At 41.0% G+C, this 19798-nt stretch overlaps 1 protein-coding gene across 2 annotated transcripts in view; it reads left to right on the plus strand.

The window, feature by feature from the left end:
• Positions 1 to 19798, plus strand: part of TEX2 (testis expressed 2) — a 105833-nt gene that overhangs the window by 46848 nt on the left and 39187 nt on the right. For both annotated transcript variants that reach the window (XM_079131565.1, XM_079131566.1), the window contains exons 3-5: positions 13880 to 14080; positions 15333 to 15678; positions 18329 to 18576. In XM_079131565.1, the coding sequence (XP_078987691.1) occupies positions 13880 to 14080; positions 15333 to 15678; positions 18329 to 18576 (795 nt within the window). The remainder of the gene's footprint in view (positions 1 to 13879; positions 14081 to 15332; positions 15679 to 18328; positions 18577 to 19798) is intronic.

Below are 19798 nucleotides of genomic sequence, written 5' to 3' on the forward strand. Positions count from 1 at the left end.
TCCTATTCCCATCTCTCCTCCCTTCCCTTCATTCCCCTTTGTCTAATCCACTGAACTTCTATTCTTCCCTCCTGATCCCCTTATTGTGCGTTAGCATTTGCATATCAGAGCGAACATTCAGCCTTTGGTTTTTTGGGTCTGGCTTAGTTCACTTAGCATGGTAGTATTCAGATCCATCTATTTACTGGCAAAAGTCATAAAGTCATTCTTTTTTATGACTGAGTAATATTCCATTGTGTATATATACCATGTTTTCTTTATTATTCATCTGTTGAAGGGTGCCTAGGTTGGTTCCATAGCATAGCTATTGTGATTTGAGCTGCTATAAACATTGATGTGGCTGCATCACTGTAGTATGCTGATCTTAAGTCTGTTGGATATGAGAGTAGGATAACTGGGTCAAATGGTGGTCCCATTCCAAGTTTTGTGAGGAATATCCATACCACTTTCCAGAGTTGTTGCCCCAATTTGCATTCCCACCAGCAGTGTATGAGTGTACCTTTTCCCATACACCCTTATCAAGTTTAATCGTTACTTGCTTCACAGCAAAGAAAACAATCAAAGTGTGAAGAGAGAGCCTACAGAATGGGAGAAAATTTTTGCGACCCACACTTCAGCTAGAGCATTAATCTCCAGGATATATAAAGAACTCAAAAAACTTAACACCAAAAAAATAATAATAATCCATTCAATAAATGGGCAGAGGAATTGAATAGGCACTTTATAGAAGAAGAAATACAGTCAGTCAACAAATATACAAAAAAATGTTCAATTTCTCTTTAGAGAAAAGCAAATTAAAAACCACACTGAGATTCCATCTCACTCCAGTCAGAATGGCAATTATCAAGAATACAAGTAATGAGGAATGTTGACCTGCATCTTCTTCATGTGCAGGAGGTCATGGTCGATGTAAAGAAGGAGAGATGAATGTGGTGGCGCACACCCATAATCCCAGCAACTTGGGCAAGTTCCAGGGCAGCTTCAGGAACTTAATGAGGCCCTAAGCAAGCTAGTAAGACCCTGTCTCAAAATAAAAAATAATAAAAGGGCTGGGGATGTGGCCAGTGCCATAAACAAACAAGCAAGAAAGCAAGCAAGCAAGCGAGTGAGCAAGCCAGCCTGGGAAAAAGTTGCCTTGGGCATCCAGCTCAAGCGAGGAGTGAATGCCAGGAAGCAGGGCAACGACTGGAGCCTCGGGAGAAGCCCATGGGACTTAGAACCTGGTGGCTGGGCCAGTTAGATTAAGGCAGAGTCTCCTGTGCCACAGAGCCCAAGGGTGTCACTGTAGTGACAGCCCTGGCATGGTAAATCTCTGGAGTTCTTCGGGGTGACTTAACTAGATGTCCTGAGCTGGAGACCCTGGGAAGGAATGGGTTGGGCCTGGGAGAAGGAGGCAGTAGATCAGCATGTTGTGCTTCGGATGTTTGCCACATATTCTTCATCAGATTGGATGGCTCTTCTTCCCCAAGAATGTACTTGTCACTTGGCCAGGAGTATATTTCATTCAGTGCCATTCTGTACACCAACTTTTCTATGTTTGTAATGAAAAACTTCCTGAAGATTTCGTAAAGTTCTTGGAGTTACATTTGAGTGTGTGACTCAGATGCAGTTTTGAATTATATTCTTGAGCAGGTTCTTTATGTTAGACTTATAAACCCAGCAGAATTCAGCAGTAGGCTGTTGGTTTCCAGAATGACGATCTGTCTCTGTTTAAAAATATGGCCTAGAATGTTCACTAGAATTATATTTATACCATTACAGAAACTAGTAGAAATGAATTTTCTTTAGATCATAGCACAGTTAGATATTTATTACAAAAAGCACAGGTTTTTCACAATAATTAGGTTCACTGAATGCAGGCTTTGGTTTTGATTTGTAAAAGCAATTTTATAGGGAGGACATTACTGATATTGAGAAGAAATTCTAGTTTGTAAACTATCTCAATTTCATAAAGTTCTTTTTTTAAAATAAACTAGAGTGAACAAATTGTTAGGAGAAAATGGCCTCATATATACAGTCAAGGTAGGCCTGGTTGCTTTCTGTTGGTATCTTATAACCCTCAATGCAATAAGTAAAAGAAATATAAAAGTATTCCTTCTGTGTACTAACTGAAAATGTTCTGCCTCTGGAATGAGTCTCTTGAGTTTTTTTTTTTTTTTTTAACCTTTATTTCCTTTATTTTATTTATCTGTTTATATGAGGTGCTGAGGATGGAACCCAGTGCCTCACACATGCCGGCAAGCGCTCTACCCCTGAGCCCTAGCTCTCACTTGATTTTTAATGTATGATTTTTATAAACATAGCTATTTCCTAGTGCACCTTCTTGCTAGAAGATCTGTCAGGTAAGATGGTTTCAGTGCAGGTAGACCTCGTGGTGTTTGGTGTTTTCATGCTGTTTTTGTCCCCCCTCTTCCCGCCTTCCCCTCTTTCTATGCTGGGAATCAGACCCAGGAATTTCATAGGAACAATGTATGGTTTAGGATAACAGATGATCCCAGGACTTTTTTTTGGCGGGGGGAGTGGGTACTGGTGATTTTTAAAAATTTTTGTTTTGCTTAGGGCCTCCCCAAGTTGCTGAGGCTGACCTTGAACTTGTGATTCTCCTGCCTCAGCCTCCTGAGTTGCTGGGATTATAGGTGTGCACCACTGGACCTGACTTCTTTTCCAGCTTTTTATTGTAGAATATTTCAAATAAAAGCAAAAGTTAGAAAACTGATACAATGCTTTCTTCCTGTACCCAACATTTAGTTCAATAATCAGCATTTTTCTAATTTCCATCCAACTCATAAACTTATGACATGTATGAGAACAGTTCATGGCATCTTGAAAATGTATCCTGAATTCTGGCTAGGTATTCCAGGACCATCTTTAGGTTTGTTCCAGTTGTCATGTATGGAGTGAGGAAAGAGGTTGTGAGCATTGTGGGTTTAAGATTTCTCAAATCATGCTTTTGTGGAAGAAAAAGGTATTAACTATATAAAAATGCTAGCTATCTTTTCAACCCCAAGTTTATATTTAATATGTAAAGAAAGAACAAAATACCTTGAGGACTATTCTTTTTTTTAAATAAGTTTTTAAAAAATTTTTTTCTGTATTTGTAGATGGACAGAATGCCTTTATTTATTTTTATGTGGTGCTAAGGATCGAACCCAGTACCTCACACGTACTAGGCAAGTATACTGCCACTGAGCTACAGCCACAGCCCTATGAAAGACTATCCTTATCAAATAGTAATTAACCTTTAGAAAAAGGTTTGCTTTTGGCCTGGCGCTGTGTTAACATGTCTCTCATCCCAGTGACTTGGAGGCTGAGGCAGGAGGATTGCAAGTTCAAAGCCAGTCTGGGAAACCTCAAAAAAAAGCCTGAGAATGTAACTCAGTGGTAGAGTACCTCTGGGTTTAATTCCCAATACTGTCAATAAAAGAAAAAGCTTTCCCTGGGCTGGGGATATAGCTCAGTTGGAGCTCAGTTGGTAGAGTGCTTGCCTCGAAAGCTCAAGGCTCTGGGTTCGATCCCCAGCATCACCAAAAAAAAAAAAAAAAAAAAAAAAAAGGTTTCTCAAAGATGAATATGCAAACAAGATAGCCCCAGGGAGCATGTGTTTTTGTGTAGGTGCCCACACCACTGTTTTTACTCATTGTTTTATTCCAATGCTTCTTTCTTTCAGTGGTATCCAAATGGGTTGCTACAAGACTCTACCAGTAAGAAAATATTAAAAGTTTTTATCTCTTTTTTTGTTCTTTCTGGTTAAGAAATAAAATAAACCTAGTGATAATTAACATATAGACTTTTGTCCAAAAACCTTGGAAATTATTAATAAGACTATTTGAACTAATGGATTTACATCTATTATCATTAACAGTGAGCCTTACCTTCAGCATATATATTAGACCTTAAGGTGTCAGCTAAAACTGGGCGTGGTGGTGCACACCTGTAATCCCAGCAGCTCAAGAGGCTGAGGCAGGAGGATTGCGAGTTCAAAGCCAGCCTCAGCAACTTAGTGAGGTCCTAAGCAACTCAGTGAGACCCTGTCTCTAAATAAAATACAAAAAACAACAACACAAAAAAAGGACTGGGGATGTGACTCAGTGGATAAGTGCTCCTGGTTCAATCCCCAGTACAAAAAAAAAAAAAAAAAAAGTCAGTTAAAGACAGTATCATAATGGAAAAACTAAAACTTAGCAAAAAGTCTAATTACTTCATCTTTTGCTGTGTATTTCTGTTTACATTTTATAAAACTGTATTAGGGACTACAGTTGTGGCTCAGTTGTAGAGTGCTCGCTCAGCATGTGTGAGGCACTGCGTTCTATCCTCAGCACCACATAAAAATAAATGAATAAATAAAACAACAGTATGAAAATACAATAACATTAAAAATTTTTTAAAAAGCTGTATTAGAACGTATATATGATTTTTAAGTAAAAGTCTGTATTGTTGGTATAGATTAACAAATTTGTTTAATTGTGAGGTGTGTAATCTGCAAAGTTTGGAGGCTAGTACTTTATTAGCTTACTGATCTATTATAATTTTAATACTTACTAATATGGTTTATCATGTGTTAACATAAATAAGACTTTAGTTATTACAGTGGTTCATCTGAGATTATGTTCTTTGTCCAACTAATTAAGTGCTTTTTGTTTCCTATTTTATTACTGTCTGCCAAGGCATTAGAATTAAAAACCCACCTGACTTTGGGAGGTGCCCCCTGGAGGCTGGGAAGGCTGGAATAAAGGCCATTTTCCCAGAGCCTCTGGCTTTAGCCCTGACTCTTATGATTCTAGTGATATATCTGTGAAGGTGACCTTGAAACAGGCAGTTGGGAGATGTGGGTGGTATTGATGCTGGCACTTTCTTCCCTTAAATATTTTTTTGTTTTTAATGTTCTCCATAGTGTCTTTGAGTAGCATTTGTTTTGAATGTTGGCTATCTGCTCAAAGCTTTCATTCCTTGTATGAATTCTGTATGTCTGTAGATTTCTTATCTTTCATAGGTGAAATTGAATTTGTACCTAATGCTTATTAGATTGTTTCTTCACTATTCTACATGGTTTGTGATGATGTTTTTATTATTGTTGTTTGTTTTTGGTACCAAGTTGCTTCATCACTGAATCATATCCCCAGCCCTTTTTATTTTTATTTTGAGACAGGGTCTCTCTAAGTTGCTTGGGACCTTAGAGTTTCTGAGGCTGGCCTCAAACTTGCAGTCCTTCTGCCTCAGCCTCTCAGATCACTGGGATTACAGGTGTGCACACCTGGCTGACTGTGATGCTGTTTTTAACTGATGATTCTAGTGCTCAACTGTTCGTAGATTGAAAAGCCTGGTAAAGATGAACTCCTGCTTTTGTTTTAGTTTGGGGGACAAAAGAATAATAATCACCTTTTCGTGTGCTTCAGAGGTGGTTCTTAGTAGCAGTGGTCTCAATTTAGGATTTGCTTCTTCCCTGATAGACTCAAAGAAAAAATGAGCAGGGATCTGGATGATGGGCAGGCGCCCAGGCAGCACAGCCAAGCACAGCCACAGGGTGAAAACGAGTAGTGCAACGGTGTCAGCTCAGGCTCCCCGCACTCTGGAGGCAGAGGAATTCCCATTGCTTCCTTGGGCCAGAGGGCTGGCACTTTTCTCTGTCAGCTCAGCATCAAGCTGCGTAAGATCTTTGGCTTTGAACTCCTCGTTGGCACCATAAACTGAAAGTGAGCACAACAGTAGTTCTTCCAGACTTTATTATTTTGCAAAAGGTTAATTGTAGCTTTTAATCTCTCCAAGTATTAAAAGGGCCCCTTTATAGATTGTGGTTTGTATTTTCAGCCAAACGTGACATCAAAATCCAGTAGAGAATTGAAGAGAAACCCCTGACCTTTTACAGACACCATCACAGGACCAGTCTGTGGGCCAGACAGCTGCAGCCTGCTGACTGGGTCATTGTCCCCAGTGGCAGGCCCTGTCTCCATTTTAATCGTCCCAGCTTCAGAAAGAAATGAGTCTTGTCTGCGATGTGTTTAGTGTGGGTCGAGGGCATTTCACTTTTGATTTGTTTTTTTCCAGTTGAGCTCTTGAAACAGAATGGGGTGCTAACAGTCTGTCCTCTCTTCATGCCCATTCCCATGCTTCATACCAAACTAAAGGTGCAGAAACCTCACTTGGTAAGAATTTTAAAACAGGTGAGCAGTGGACAGTGGGCACTGTATGGGAAGCAGAACAAAGGCCGTGGAGTTGCTGTGCTGCCTTCAAGACTGGATATTTGATTACTCATAAAAAATCTAGAAATTCCACGTGTAGCTTAATCCTGGGAGTTATTCAAGTCCCAGAAAAAACTTGACTGGTTGATGGTATGAAAAGATGATTAGGTTTGACTGGAAATCGCCTTCTGCAAGAGCAGCCTGGTTCAGGTGACTAGGGGCACCTCAGGCAGAATTCAGGAGGGCTGGCAGCAAGTCATACTTGGTCAGCCTCTTGTCCTGAGCCTCTAACGACCAGTCTGCACTCTGCCTGTCTGATGTGGTTCAGGTGAAGTAGCCCCGGTGATTGTCTCAGGGTTTCCTGTCAGCCTTTGTAATGTTCCGGGGAGAGCCTTGGGTAGGAGGCAGGACACCTGGGCTCTGTCCACAACTCCTCTCTCTCCAGATAAGGAGCTCATTTAAATGCTGTTCTCAAAAGCCTGAACACTTCACTCAAGACTCTTTGTTTCTTTCTTTTCTTGCTCTGTACAATTTTGTGCAGTTTTACCTTGGTTTTTCTCTTTAAGAACAGAGACAAGTCTTCTTGCAAGTAACTGCTGGCCTTGTTCCTTCGTATGTCTCCAGTTCCACAGCCACACTCCACGTACGGGCTGCGGGGGCTGCGGGGGCTGCGGGGGCATGCCAGCCTGCCCTGCCTACCTGTGATTGCCGTGGATTCCTGTACTCTCCACACCCACTCTCCTAATCCGGCTTCATTCAGTAAACATTTGTTACTGTGGGGATTGATAGACTGATCCCCGTTCTGTGGAGTTGGTAACTCAGTTCAGTAAATCAGCCAGTTAACAGGTACAGTGACAGGAGCAGAGTGACAGAGAAGGGAGCTTTCTGGGAGTAGGGGTAATGCTACTCGGTACTGAGGGGTAATGAGGCACTAGCCATTCTGCGGGCCAGGCTGGGGCTGGGGGTTATGCGTGGAGCCCGAGACTCCAGTTAGGGAGATTTGGTTCAAGTCGCAGATGTGCAGTCTCTGGACCTTGGAAGGCACATCCCTTCTCCTCTTACCACTTTGCTCACTTGTGAAGTTATAGGGAATTGGCAGAAGAAAATAATGCACCCGAGATACCTAGAGACATAGTATATGCTTAAAGGCCAGCTACTATTGTGAACATTAATATTAGCACTTTAAAAAGCATAGGCTTAAAATGTGTTCATATTTGGTATGTAAATTATTCCTCAAAAAGTACTGTCAACGTGGAGAAAAATCATTGTGGCTTAGGCATACATAGGATAAGGTTGGGTGAGGAAAGCATGCTGGACCCTTTCACAGGGGAGAAAACTGGGGTCCAAGGGCCAAGCATCACCCAGCACAACCTGTTGGCAACTGGTGAAGGCAGGATTGGGACCCAAGCCTATCCGACCCTTCACAGCTGCCAAGGTGTGTGGTTGATGTCAGCACCTGTGTTTCGACCAGTAGTCTTTCGTGTAATCAAGTAAGAGCAGGATAGGATCTCACCTAGGCTAACAAATGATTAATCACGGTAGACGTGCAATTGAGATCTTGATTCATGGATGGTTTTTTTTTTTTTTTTTTTTTTTTTTTTTGGTGACAACTGTGGAATTTAGTGTCTAATAGATCTTTATCACAGAAAAAACAAAACCAAAAAAAAAAAAAAAAACACTGTTGTTCAGGTTCAGGAAAGAGGAACCCACAGCAACTGGGGGTCTGAGAAGATAGGGTAGGAAGAAGGAGGGCCAGTCAGACTCCTCCTAGAAGAAGGGCATTTGGAGCCCCCAGGGACTCTCCCAAGGGCAGGATTCTCGTAGGCTCCCTTTGGCTTCTTACCTCTGTTACCCTAGTGCTCCAGGTAGGGCTTTGTGCTTTGAACTGTGTACGCAGGGCCCCAAACACTTCTCTCCTTCACATTCCTCTGAGTCAGGTTGTTCTAGAATTCCTGGAATTGGGTGAGGGGTAGAAGGTGACCTGTATCTGTCAGAGTTGTCAGCAAAGAAAGGTAACAGCTTACTCATCTCGGAGTGCCCTGTGAGAGGACACATGCTGGCAGGGCCAGCTCTCCAGGCTGTTGGGTGGGGTGCCCAGCCTTGTGGCTAAAAGCAGATCCCTGAAGCACTGTGGAAAAGCTTACCCTTATTTATCAGATACTTGGATTTTTTTTTTTTTTTTTTTTTTTTTTTAATACTAGGATTTTCTTAAGTATAGTAATTGACCTGAAGCTTCTTAGACAGGGCAGAATAATGGCTCATCACCTGAGTGTGTCTGTCCTGGTGCCGCTTACGTCCCAATGCATGCACCTGTGTGTCTTGCCTTCCAAATCTGAAAATCAAAGGAGTAAGCTGAAAACTTGACCTCGGTTTGTCCATAAATTGAGCATCTTTTCATGTTACTCAAGAACTGAGAGTTTAAAAGCTTAAGTTTTTTTTAACCTAGATTTTTAAAAAAATTCTTCTTCCTGTGTTTTTAATATGGCAAGTAGTTTTCTGTTTACATTTTTAAAAGGGTTTTGAATCTCTACAACAGAACATTTCATCTGGAAATGAGATTATATTCTGTAATTTAATTATGCAAAACACCTAGTAAAACACAGCATGAAACTGCCATTAGTGAGTTAGATGCTTCTTGTAAGACCACGTGCGTTGGAAGCATTAGAAAGAAGCTGGAGGTTTTCGCCTGTTGTGGTTGTTCCAGTTGTCTGAGGACCTGTGTTGTCTCACACAGAAGCCTCCTGCCACATGTGGCCACGGTGCTCTTTAAGAGTAGTTAGCTGGAACCAAGGTGCGCTCAAGGTGAAGGAATGTACACTGGATTTTGAAGGCTTAGTGTAAAACAAAGAATGTAAAATATCACCCATTTTTGATACTGATTACATAGTGAAATAATATTTTGGATATATTGGGTTGAATAAAATACATAGTTAAAATAACTTTGACCTGCTTATTTTTTCATTTTTAATGAGGCTACTAGGCAATTTATAATTATACATTTTCATGCCTCACGTTAATGACTCACATTATATTCTCATTGACTTGTACCTCCCTGGGCAATTCTGCATTTTCTGACTTAGCTAGGAAAGACAAAACGAAAACAATTAGAGAGAAGCAACCTTTTATTCCTAAGTTGTTCTTGTTCATAAATCAGGTGATTAACCTGTCCAATCTCAGGAGTTTCCCAAGGCCGAAATCTCCACAGCTTACATTACTCCGAATCAGTCTTTATTTGAGAATAACATCATAGTATAATGACTATGTTTTTCTTCTTCAACCTTTCTAGTCTGGTGAATGGTAGCTAGAATGCTAGGAATTTTGCCCCACATCCCAGTACTTTGTTCATTCTGTTGGCTCTTTTCCTTGTCTCTGTGATATTATATTGCTGGAAATTAATGAAAAATATTTTATCTGGAGATACTGTTGCAGTAATGCTTGTCCTATATCAAATTATGATGATCGTAATTCAAAATAGTCATTAAATAAATGCTGAGCACCTCAGCAAAAGTGTTACGGTGGAACACAGAGCTATCACACGCGCTTTGTACCTCAGGTAGCCTCTACTGTAGCCAGGACATATACACTCAGCACAGAGTGACTGAAGAACAATCCCAGGAGGGACTCTGTGGCCAAATGGCTAGCAAGTTGCTGTTTAGTGCAGTCGTCATTCCCTGACCCCAAGAGGTTCTCAGGCATCAGCCCCTCCTTCCTTTGCTCCATGGATTCTTCTCGGGTTTAGTAGCTCTGCAAATAGATATGGTCTGGCCTTGAGTAGGGACCTGGAACAGCCCAGAAAAATCACATCTGCTTCGAGCTCTTTATTACATTACCTTTACAACTTTAGCCCTGGGAAACCTGTTTTATGTAAGACAGTATTTTCTGCAATCAAATTGGATAAAAAGAAAACAAGGTTCTGTGTAGAGGTGTTTAGTGAACATGTTTGTGTTTAAAAAGATGAATAATACATTTGGAGAAAATGCCACCCAATAACAGAATGAATATTTTTCAAGTGTGCACAGACCTGTTACCAAGATAGACCATCTCTGGGCCATAAAATAAACCTTAACAAAATTATAAAAATTGAAAGTATACAGAGAATGTTCTCTCATCATATGGTAATTAGACTAGAAATCAATAACTGAAAGGTAACTGGAAATTTCTCAAATATTTGGAAATTAAACAACTTATTTCTAAATAGCTTGTGGGTCCAAAGATAAAGTCTGAAGGAAATTAGAAAATATTTTCAGTTGAATGAAATTTCAGCTAACACATTGCTTAGGAGGAGATTAATAACATTAAAAGTTTATATTAGAAAGGAAGAAGCATTTAACAGAAGCACAAATTTATGGTTTAAAACCTTCCTACAAAGAAAATCCGAGGCCAAGATGACTTTATTGGCATATTCTACCAAACCCTTAAGAAAGAAGTAATATTAATTCTACCCAAACTCTTTCAGAAAATAGAGAAGAGAGAACACTTCCTAGTTCATTTAATGAGGCTTACTACTGTGGGTCCTAAAATGGACATCACCACAGGCAGACATTGAAAGGGTTAGAGGGAAATACTGCCAGCAACAGACTATCAGCGGAATACATAGCCTGAAGAGCCCAGTAGGAATTAAATAAATTGGATTAAAACCCTTTAACAAAGAAAACTCAGACCCAGATGGCTTCATTGGCAAATTCTAACAAATCTTTAAAGAAGAAATAATATTTTAATTCTTCACACACTCTTCCAGAAAATACCAAAAGAGATTGCATGAAAACAATAAGACCATTTGCCTTTGTGAACTTAGAGGACAAATGAACAAAATAGCAGCAAATCAGATTTAGCTGTGTATAAAAAAGATAAGGGGCTGGCGGTTTGCTCAGTGTGGGGCACTTGTCTAGCATGGGCAAGGCCCTGGGTAAAGCCTCAGTACTATTTAAAAAATCATCACCATCATCATCATAATGTACTGCTAAACTGACTTCTCAGAAAAAAGAAAAAGAATAAAATAAAAAGCCTTGGGACTGGGGATATAGCTCAGTTGGTAGAGTGCTTGCCTCACATGCACAAGGCCCTGAGTCCAAGCCTCAGCACCACACACACACACACACACACACAAAGCCTTAAGTTTGTACTGTTCCCTGGTTTTTATCATGTAAAAATTTCCACCATGGTCACGCACAAGCTACCAACATGAAGTCACTGAGCGTAAAGTTGGGAAGTGAATAGAGTCAGCTCTCATGAACTGGTATGATTTACCTTCCTCATGTCATGATGAATGCATCATTGGTCTTGAAAATATAAGACTGAGACAGCATTTAAAAGTCTGTGGATGGGGCTGGGGATGTAGCTCAGTGGTAGAGTGCTTGCCTAGCCTGCACGAGGCCCTGAGTTCCATCCCCAGCAACACACAAAAAAAGTCAGTGAATATAATTCAGCATAATAACAGGCTAAAGAAAAAGTAAAAAAAAAACTACGAACAAAAGAATGTGTTGTAAGAATGTTCTGCACTTAGCAGGATATACCACCCAAACTGATGCCGATGGTCCAGTCCACTCCAGGTGCTGCCGATTTGCATTGCTTGTCTTCTTCTTTTGCTTCATTGCTCTAATCGCTGCTGTTTCTTTTCATACACCTAATTACACTCCCTTTCCATGGCCACTGCTTGCTTATTCAGTACTTATGAATAGATAGATGCTGCTACTGGCCGTTACTGGGAGGAGGGAGAAATCCTCCCAGCTCATCCAAAAGAGAGAAAAAAAAATTCCTTTGAGGTGTATAAATCTACGTATTGATTCCTAAGTTTCAACCCCCCCCCCCCAAACACACCATGATAGAGAGGTATGTTTGTCCATTTTTATTTCCATTCACACTGATGGTATTCTTTTTATGACAACTTTTTTATAGTTGTTCTAGTGGATTATAGGACGGTGGAATAAAGACCCAGTTTTCTGGGACACCCTTGGGTCAAGAATCCTGGCCTTTTTTTTTTTTTTTTTTTTTTTTTGTAGTTGTAGATGGACAGAATGCCTTTATTTTATTTTATTTTGTTATTTTATTTTATGTTATATTTTATTTTATTTTTAATGTGGTGCTAAGGATCGAACCCATTGCCTCACACATGCTAGACAAGTGCACTGCCACTGAGCTACAGCCCCAGCCCCCTAGCCTTTTTAAATTTACAACTAGGAATTGAACCCAGGGCCTTGTGCATGTTAGGCAAGCACTGTACCAGTGAACTGCATCCATAGCCCTTCTTAAAAAATCTTTGTATCAACTCCTTTGTATCAACTTGGCACATTGTTTCAGCAGATGCTTTGGTAGATGAACACATAAAACAATTTTGAGGATTCCTCAGTCTCACAGGCTTTCAGGTTAGCACTTTGGTATGAGATTCAGATGCTTCCCATGGAAATGTCTATTTCTTCAAAGAATGACAGACCCAATTCCAGGGTAGTGATCTTTCCCTTTCTGCTCATTGCAAAGACATTTATAAAATGAGGGGAGTGAGAAGATAGAAATTAAAATTTCCTAGGGAACTTTTAAAGAGATCTGGGACACCTGTGTCATCTGAAACAGTACTTTGGGTTAGACTGAGTATTTAATGATAAATATTGATTATAGCTATGAAATAATTTTTAGTACTCTTTATGGTGTGTTAGACTTTTATGTTTTGTTTGTGCACTTCAATATGTTTGCTTTTTAAAAAAAATCAATAAGTACATATATGTCATAGGCCCTAGCTTGTAATGGTAACAACTCAGGAGGCTGAGGCTGGAGGATTACAAGTGTGAGGCCAGACTGGGCAATTTAGTGAGATCCTGTCTCAAAAACTAAAAAGAGCTGGGGATGTAACTTGGAGGTGGCATACCCTGGGGTTCAATCACCAGTTAAAAAAAAAAAAAAAAAGTTTGGCTGGGTGAGAGGGTGAAATTATCAATCTCAAAGGAAGTCTGGCAGAGATACTTGTTCAGTTACATGAACAAAACTTTTGAGTTTCCAGATTTGCTTGTCAAACTTAAAAAAAAAAAAAAAAAAAAAAAGGAACCTTTTATTTAGGATAATGGGCATTACTATTCTTCCCCCAGATCTAGATTTTGTGTGTGTGTTTATTTATTTAAAAAAACTTTTTTTCATACATGTATATAGGATAATAATATCTATCTCACTTTACCATCCTTCCCATCCCCACCACCCCACCCCTCCTCTCACTCCCCTTTGCATAATCCAAATTTCCTTCATTTTCTTCATCCCCCCCCACCCCCCCCACACCCCCCACTGTGGATCAGCATCTGCTTATCAGAGAAAACATTTGGCCTTTGATTTTGGGAGATTGGCTTATTTCACTTAGCATGATTATTCTTTAGTTTCATCCATTTACCTGCAAATGCCATAATTTCATTCTTCTTTAAGGCTGAATAATATTCCATCATGTATGTGTACCACATTTTCTTTATCCATTCATATGTTGAAGGGCATCTAGGTTGGTTCCATACAGATCTAGGTTTTTGATTATCAAAACCATACCAAATTACTCCTCATCACTAATTAGCCTTCCAACCTAGCAGTGTCTTAGCAATGTCTAGTCTAAATTGACACCTGCATCCAAAGTCAAGCTTGGTTTCAGTGTGCTGAGTACCACAGTGTTCATGATGTTCACATGGAATTGGATGTGTGTTTGCTGTGCTTTACTAATGCAAGTTTTTCTCCACCAGGGATGGATGAATGAGATTTACAACTATGATCCAGAAACTTACCATGCAACTCTGACACATTCTGTCTTTGTTCGACTTGAGGGTGGAACCTTAAGACTTTCAAAGCCCAATAAAAATATATCCAGGAGGGCGAGCTACAATGAAACAAAACCTGAGGTCACCTACATCAGCCAGAAGATCTATGACCTCTCTGACAGCAAGGTAAGCCCGAATGATTTGGGAAGCAGAGTATAACTGAGTGAAAAGCATTTGGAGTCTTGATAGCTTCACTACATCCTTCTCCCTAAAAAGGTTTTGTTTTTTGTTATTTAAGGACTGGTATACTTTAGGACAGTACCTCTCAAATTTTAATGCCTATACAAATTACCCAGGCACCTTTGAAAATGTAGATTCTGGTTCAGCAACTTTGGGTGGGGCCTGAGAGCCTGTATTTTTATAAGCTCTCAGGTGATAATCGTGCTGCAGGTTCATGGCTCACACCTTGAGAAGCAAGGACATCCTGCACTCAGAATTCTGACTTGAAAAGCTGATTCTTAGCTGGGCATCATGGTGCACACTTGTAATCCCATCTGTTCAGGAGGCTGAGGCAGGAAGTTTGCAAGTTCAAGGCCAGCCTAGGCAATTTAGCAAGACCCTTCTCAAAATAAAATGCGAAGGGCTGGGGATGTAAGCTCAGTAGTAGAGTGCTTGCTGGCTGGCTTGCGAGACCCTGGGTTTGATCCCCAGAGCTTAAAAAAAAAAATTCAGTCAAATGAAAACCTATGTGTAGTAGTATGAGGGTACTAACAATGAGTGAAAGTTCTGTAGAATGTGAACATTGTGCATCGTGAATAGGCAAAATAACTATTTTGATAAAGTATATTCTATTGTGAGAAATGTAAATTGTTACTCCAGAAAGCCATTGTTTCTATTCTTACAACTCATCTGAATGATCTTTAAGTTTCCCCAAAATGACAAAAATACTAAATGTAGTTTTTTTTTTTGTGGTGCTGGGGATCAAACCCAGTGCCTTGTGCTTGCAAGGCAAGCACTCTACCGACTGAGCTATCTCCCCAGCCCTGAATGTAGTTTTTATAAAAGTTTATTCTTGAATTGATACACAGCATTGACTTGAGCTTTCCATATAGATTGATTTATTTTTTTCCCAACTTAGATTTCACACAAGGTTATTAATTTGATTGATAGCCAAACTTGGTAGATAATTATCAGCTTAACATTACTTACTTCTACTCCCTGAAAATTAAAGGTATTTGTAAATCTTGAGGAGTAAAAAGTAATTTCTAAAAATTTATTCCAGTCCCTATAGTCATGTTGTAGACAGGTAGTGAAAATTATTTCATATTCTTCATTTTAGTAAAAAATTATACAAGGCTTGCATTTATGCTATGTATGATATTAATACATGATGTAGCCACTCTTTAGCTTATAAATCATCATTTCCCTTTCTCTCTAGATTTATCTTGTACCTAAAAGTTTGGCTCGCAAACGAATCTGGAATAAAAAGTACCCCATTTGTATCGAGCTTGGTCGGCAAGATGACTTTATGTCTAAGACTCAGACTGATAAGGAAACTTCGGAAGAGAAGCCACCAGCTGAGAGAGAAGACCCTAAGGGAAGCGAGGACACTAAAAAGCCACCCCACCCTCAAGAGGGTACAAGATCTGGCCAGCGAGATCAGATACTGTATCTGTTTGGGAGAACTGGCCGAGAAAAAGAGGAGTGGTTTAGGAGATTTATTCTGGCATCTAAGCTGAAGTCGGACCTCAAAAAGCCACCCGGTGTCTCTGGAAATAAACAAGGTAATGCATTTGTGCAAAGTGCACTTGCAATTTTAAAGGGCCTGTAGGGAGGTTGGGAAAGATACCCAGGCAGACAGGAAGAAAGCCTACCCTGAATTGATTAGTCTCTGCTATCTGAAAGGTGTTCTCAAGACTCATGTGCCTTTTTGACTGATCACTACAATCCTTTGTGCTCAGTTGTTTCACCAGTGATAGGTTCATTTGCAAATGTATGTGGTTAGCCTTTGGTAGGTTCCGGGGGCATTTTATTTCTTATGTACATATTGTGATGTTCTGAGAGAATCAGCAATAGGAAACACAAGTTATAAGAAAGCAGGTGAGGATTGGGGGTGTAACTTAGTGAAAGAGTGTGCACTTAGCTTGCACAAAGCCCTGGTTTTGATTCTATACATACACACATAACACACACAACAAACAAAACAAACCAGGTAAGCCTGGCTCTGGTGCTCCTAAACCCTCAACCTGTGCTCCAAGCCTGTGATCACCATAGAAATGCAGGCTCCGTGGTACCTGCTGACCATTCAGGTGGGATCCTGGTCATTCAAACAAGTAACTATGTGGTACTACTCTGTTCAGCTCTGGCTGGGCTTGGTACTGCAGGAGACAAAACTGTCAGTTCAGGTGCTTGCTCATTAGACTAAACTGGTTCACATGAATCAGATGTTTGCAAATTACTGTGAACATGGTGCAGTCAGTAATTGTGGGATGTCAGAGGACAAATTCAGTATGGGCATTATTAGGGAAAGCTTTCTAGGTTGGAGTAAGACTAGAGTGGAGCCACTCTGGAACTTTCCCTGACAAGGATTTGTGTCCATTGGGGAATCTGTGGCTCACATAGGTCTCAAATATGGCTTCAGGTTGCTTTGTTTCTTTCTGGGAGCCAATCTGGGTCCTTACCCAACACATGTGCTTCAACACTAGCTTCTACCCAGACCCAGAGGAGCTAAGATCCCAGAAGTCCCTTGGAAACACCTTAAGCACTAAAAATCAAGGTGAATAGGGAGATAACTGGATATATTCATTTTCTAGGTCTGCCAGAACAAAGTACCACAAACTGGGTGGCTTAAAACTATAACATTTACTTTTTCATAGTACTAGAAGCTAGAAGTTCAAAAATGAGGTGTTACCAGCGCTGTGCTCCCTCGGAGACTACACAGAATCCTTTCTTGCTTCTTTCGAGCTTTGGTGGTGGCTGTCCATCCCTGGCTTGCAGTTACATCCTTCCAAACCCCTCCTCTATCATCACATGGTGTTTCTATGTGTCTCTTCTCCTTTTAATAAGGACACCAGTCATATTGGATAAAAAGTCCTTCTCCCTCCAGTATGACTTCATTATAACAAATTCTGTCTACAGTGATCCTGTTTCCAAATAAGGTCATATTCTGAGGCACTGGGGGTTAGAATATCAACATATATTTCAGGGAACACAGTTCAACCAATAACACTGAATAAAAGAAGACTGACATGGGTGAGAGCCCTCAGCACCAGCCCTGCTCAGCTCTCCTGATGAGTCTGACTGAGTAGCCACCAGCCCATGTTGCTTTTGAGCCCTTGAAATGTAACCAGTCCAAAATGAGATTCTCTAAGTGTAAGATGTGCACTGGATTTCAGTGTTTTAGTCCAAAGCATAATGTGAAATACCTCATTAAAGTATTTTTATATTGGGACTTGTTGAAATGATAGAATTATAGAAATATTGGATCAAATAAAATATATTCAAATTAATTTCATTTGCTTATTTTTACCTTTTTAATGTGTCTATCAGAAGGTTTAAAATTGTGTATGTGGTTCACATGTGTGGCTCACGTTGTATTTCTACTGGGAGTGTCGTAGTCCACTGGCCTAAGCACTGAAGCTGAGAATCAAGCAGCTCCCTGGGGTGTGTGAAACCACCCAGAAACACTGCCCTAGGTACTCAGGGGCCTCCCAGAGCAGCCTCCAAAGCAGCATGTTATTTATAGATTTAGCTAAAGCATTTGATTATTTCCAATAAGTTTGTATTTTTGGAAATCTGCTGTAAGCTCCCAGACTTCCACTCAGCACAACGAATCTAATGGTAAGAGGCAGGGATGTGGGCAAGCCCTTAGCACTCTCACTCAGACTAAAGCCAGCAAGACTGCATTTTCACACCACTAAAAATGCATTGTTAGTCTGGGTTGCCTGTAAAAGCTATGAATTGAGATATTTATGATAAATTTAAGCCACCCAAAATGTGATGCAACTAGTAGCAAAGGTAAATTGGTGAGGCCTGTGCTGTTCTTCAAAGCCAGTGGTGCCAGTCTGAACCAGTGTCTATGCACGAATGACTCGAATTGCCCTGAACTGTGGATGAACAATTAATTAAATTTCTGCCTACTCTCCTTTGCCCCTGATAGCATCCTCAGGTCCGCATTGATACACCCCAAGTCAGGGAGATAAGATAATCTCATTGTGAGATTATCTTAGAGAATAATATAAACAGTTTTATATCATTAGAGCAAAAGGCGTTTTTCAGGGTCGGAAGTCACCTTGCATACCTATTTTAAGCAGTCACTTGATGGCATTTTGGCTGCTTTTCTACTTAACCCAGGAGAGTTTGTGCTCGGGGGTCTGGTTTACTTGGTTGTTCCTTTCTTCAATTGTATTCACAGCTGTCACTTCTTCACTCTAGGGCTTTTGCCCTCCCACAGCAGACACAGCAGTCCCTCGGGGCACCTGACCCACAGTCGCAGCAGCAGCAAAGGCAGTGTGGAGGAGATCATGTCCCAGCCAAAGCAGAAGGAGCTGGTGGGCAGTGTGCGGCAGAAGATGCTTCTAGACTACAGTGTGTACATGGGCAGATGTGTGCCGCAGGAAAGCCGAAGCCCCCACAGGAGCCCTGTGCAGAGTGCAGAGAGCAGCCCCACAGCTGGGAAAAAGGTAAAGATCCATGGGCTGGCGCCTTTCTGCTCTTCTCCCTAAACTCATTTCCTCATGCATAAGGATTGAGCACCTGCTTTGTGCTAGGCCCTGGGAACAGAGTGATGAGCGGGACAGAGAAGGGCCTGCCCGCAGGGAACTTGTGCTCTACTCAGGGAGACAGCTAGAAATGAGCTTCAGGTGGTGACAAGAATTGAAGTCAGATAAGGGGGATAAAAAATGGACTGAACTCAGGACCTCTGAGGAAGTGACCTTTGGGCAGAGGCCTGAGGGGCATGAGGCAATAAGGTAACAGCAAAACGTGGGAAATGCGTTCCAGAGGGCACAAGGCCTCTGGAAGCAAGTACAAAGGCCCCACAGCAGACATGTGTTGGGAACAGCAGTGAGGCCAGGGTAGCTGAATAGAAGCAAGGGCAAGAGAGGGAGGCAGGTTGGAGGGCCAGCAGGGCCTCCTCAGATCTGTTCCAAGGGAAATGGAAGGCCCTAGAGTGTTTGGGTAGGGAGTGACAGTGATCTGATTAATTCTGAAAAGAAAAATGGCTTTCATGGAGAATTGTCTGTTAGAGAGGACTGGGTGGAACTGGTGCAGGGGAGGGTGGGCCGAGATGCAGGTGGTAACAACACATGGGTGGGGGATGGTAGGCTGAGGATGCCTGTTGAGGGAGGAGCTCGCTAAATTTGCAGATGGATGTAAAGAGGAGGAGAGGAGGCAGAGGTGACTCCTAGCTTTTGAGCCTGAGCAACTGGGTGATTAGTAGGGAAGGTCAGAGAGGTGATAATAGAGGTCTAGTTCCTCAGTAACCATTGTAGTCTCAAATTCTCAGCTGGGCATGGTGGTGCACACTTATAATCCCAGCAACTCTGGAGCCTGAGGCAGGAGGATCACAAATTTGAGACCAGCTTGGGGAGACCCTGTCTCAAAAACAAAAACAAACTGGGAATCAAATTCTTAAGACTTCTAACTATGTCCAGTGCTTTTGAAGGTTTACCATGAGCATGATTTCCAACTTGTAACAAACTGGACATTAATCATCTAAGGTAAGATCAATAATATAGGCCTTCACATGCCAGACTCGGTTAGGTACTTTAATGGAATTACCCTGATCCTGTGAGCACACTAGATGGAGTTCTTTCCATTTTGTAGATGAAGAAATGAAGCTCAAGAGAATTTAGGTGGCTTAGACTTGCAGCTGCTAAGTGATCAAGCATGCATAACCTGACC

This window comes from Sciurus vulgaris (assembly GCF_902686455.1).
Source record: "Sciurus vulgaris genome assembly, chromosome: 3".
NCBI classification, from domain to species: Eukaryota; Metazoa; Chordata; class Mammalia; order Rodentia; family Sciuridae; genus Sciurus; species Sciurus vulgaris.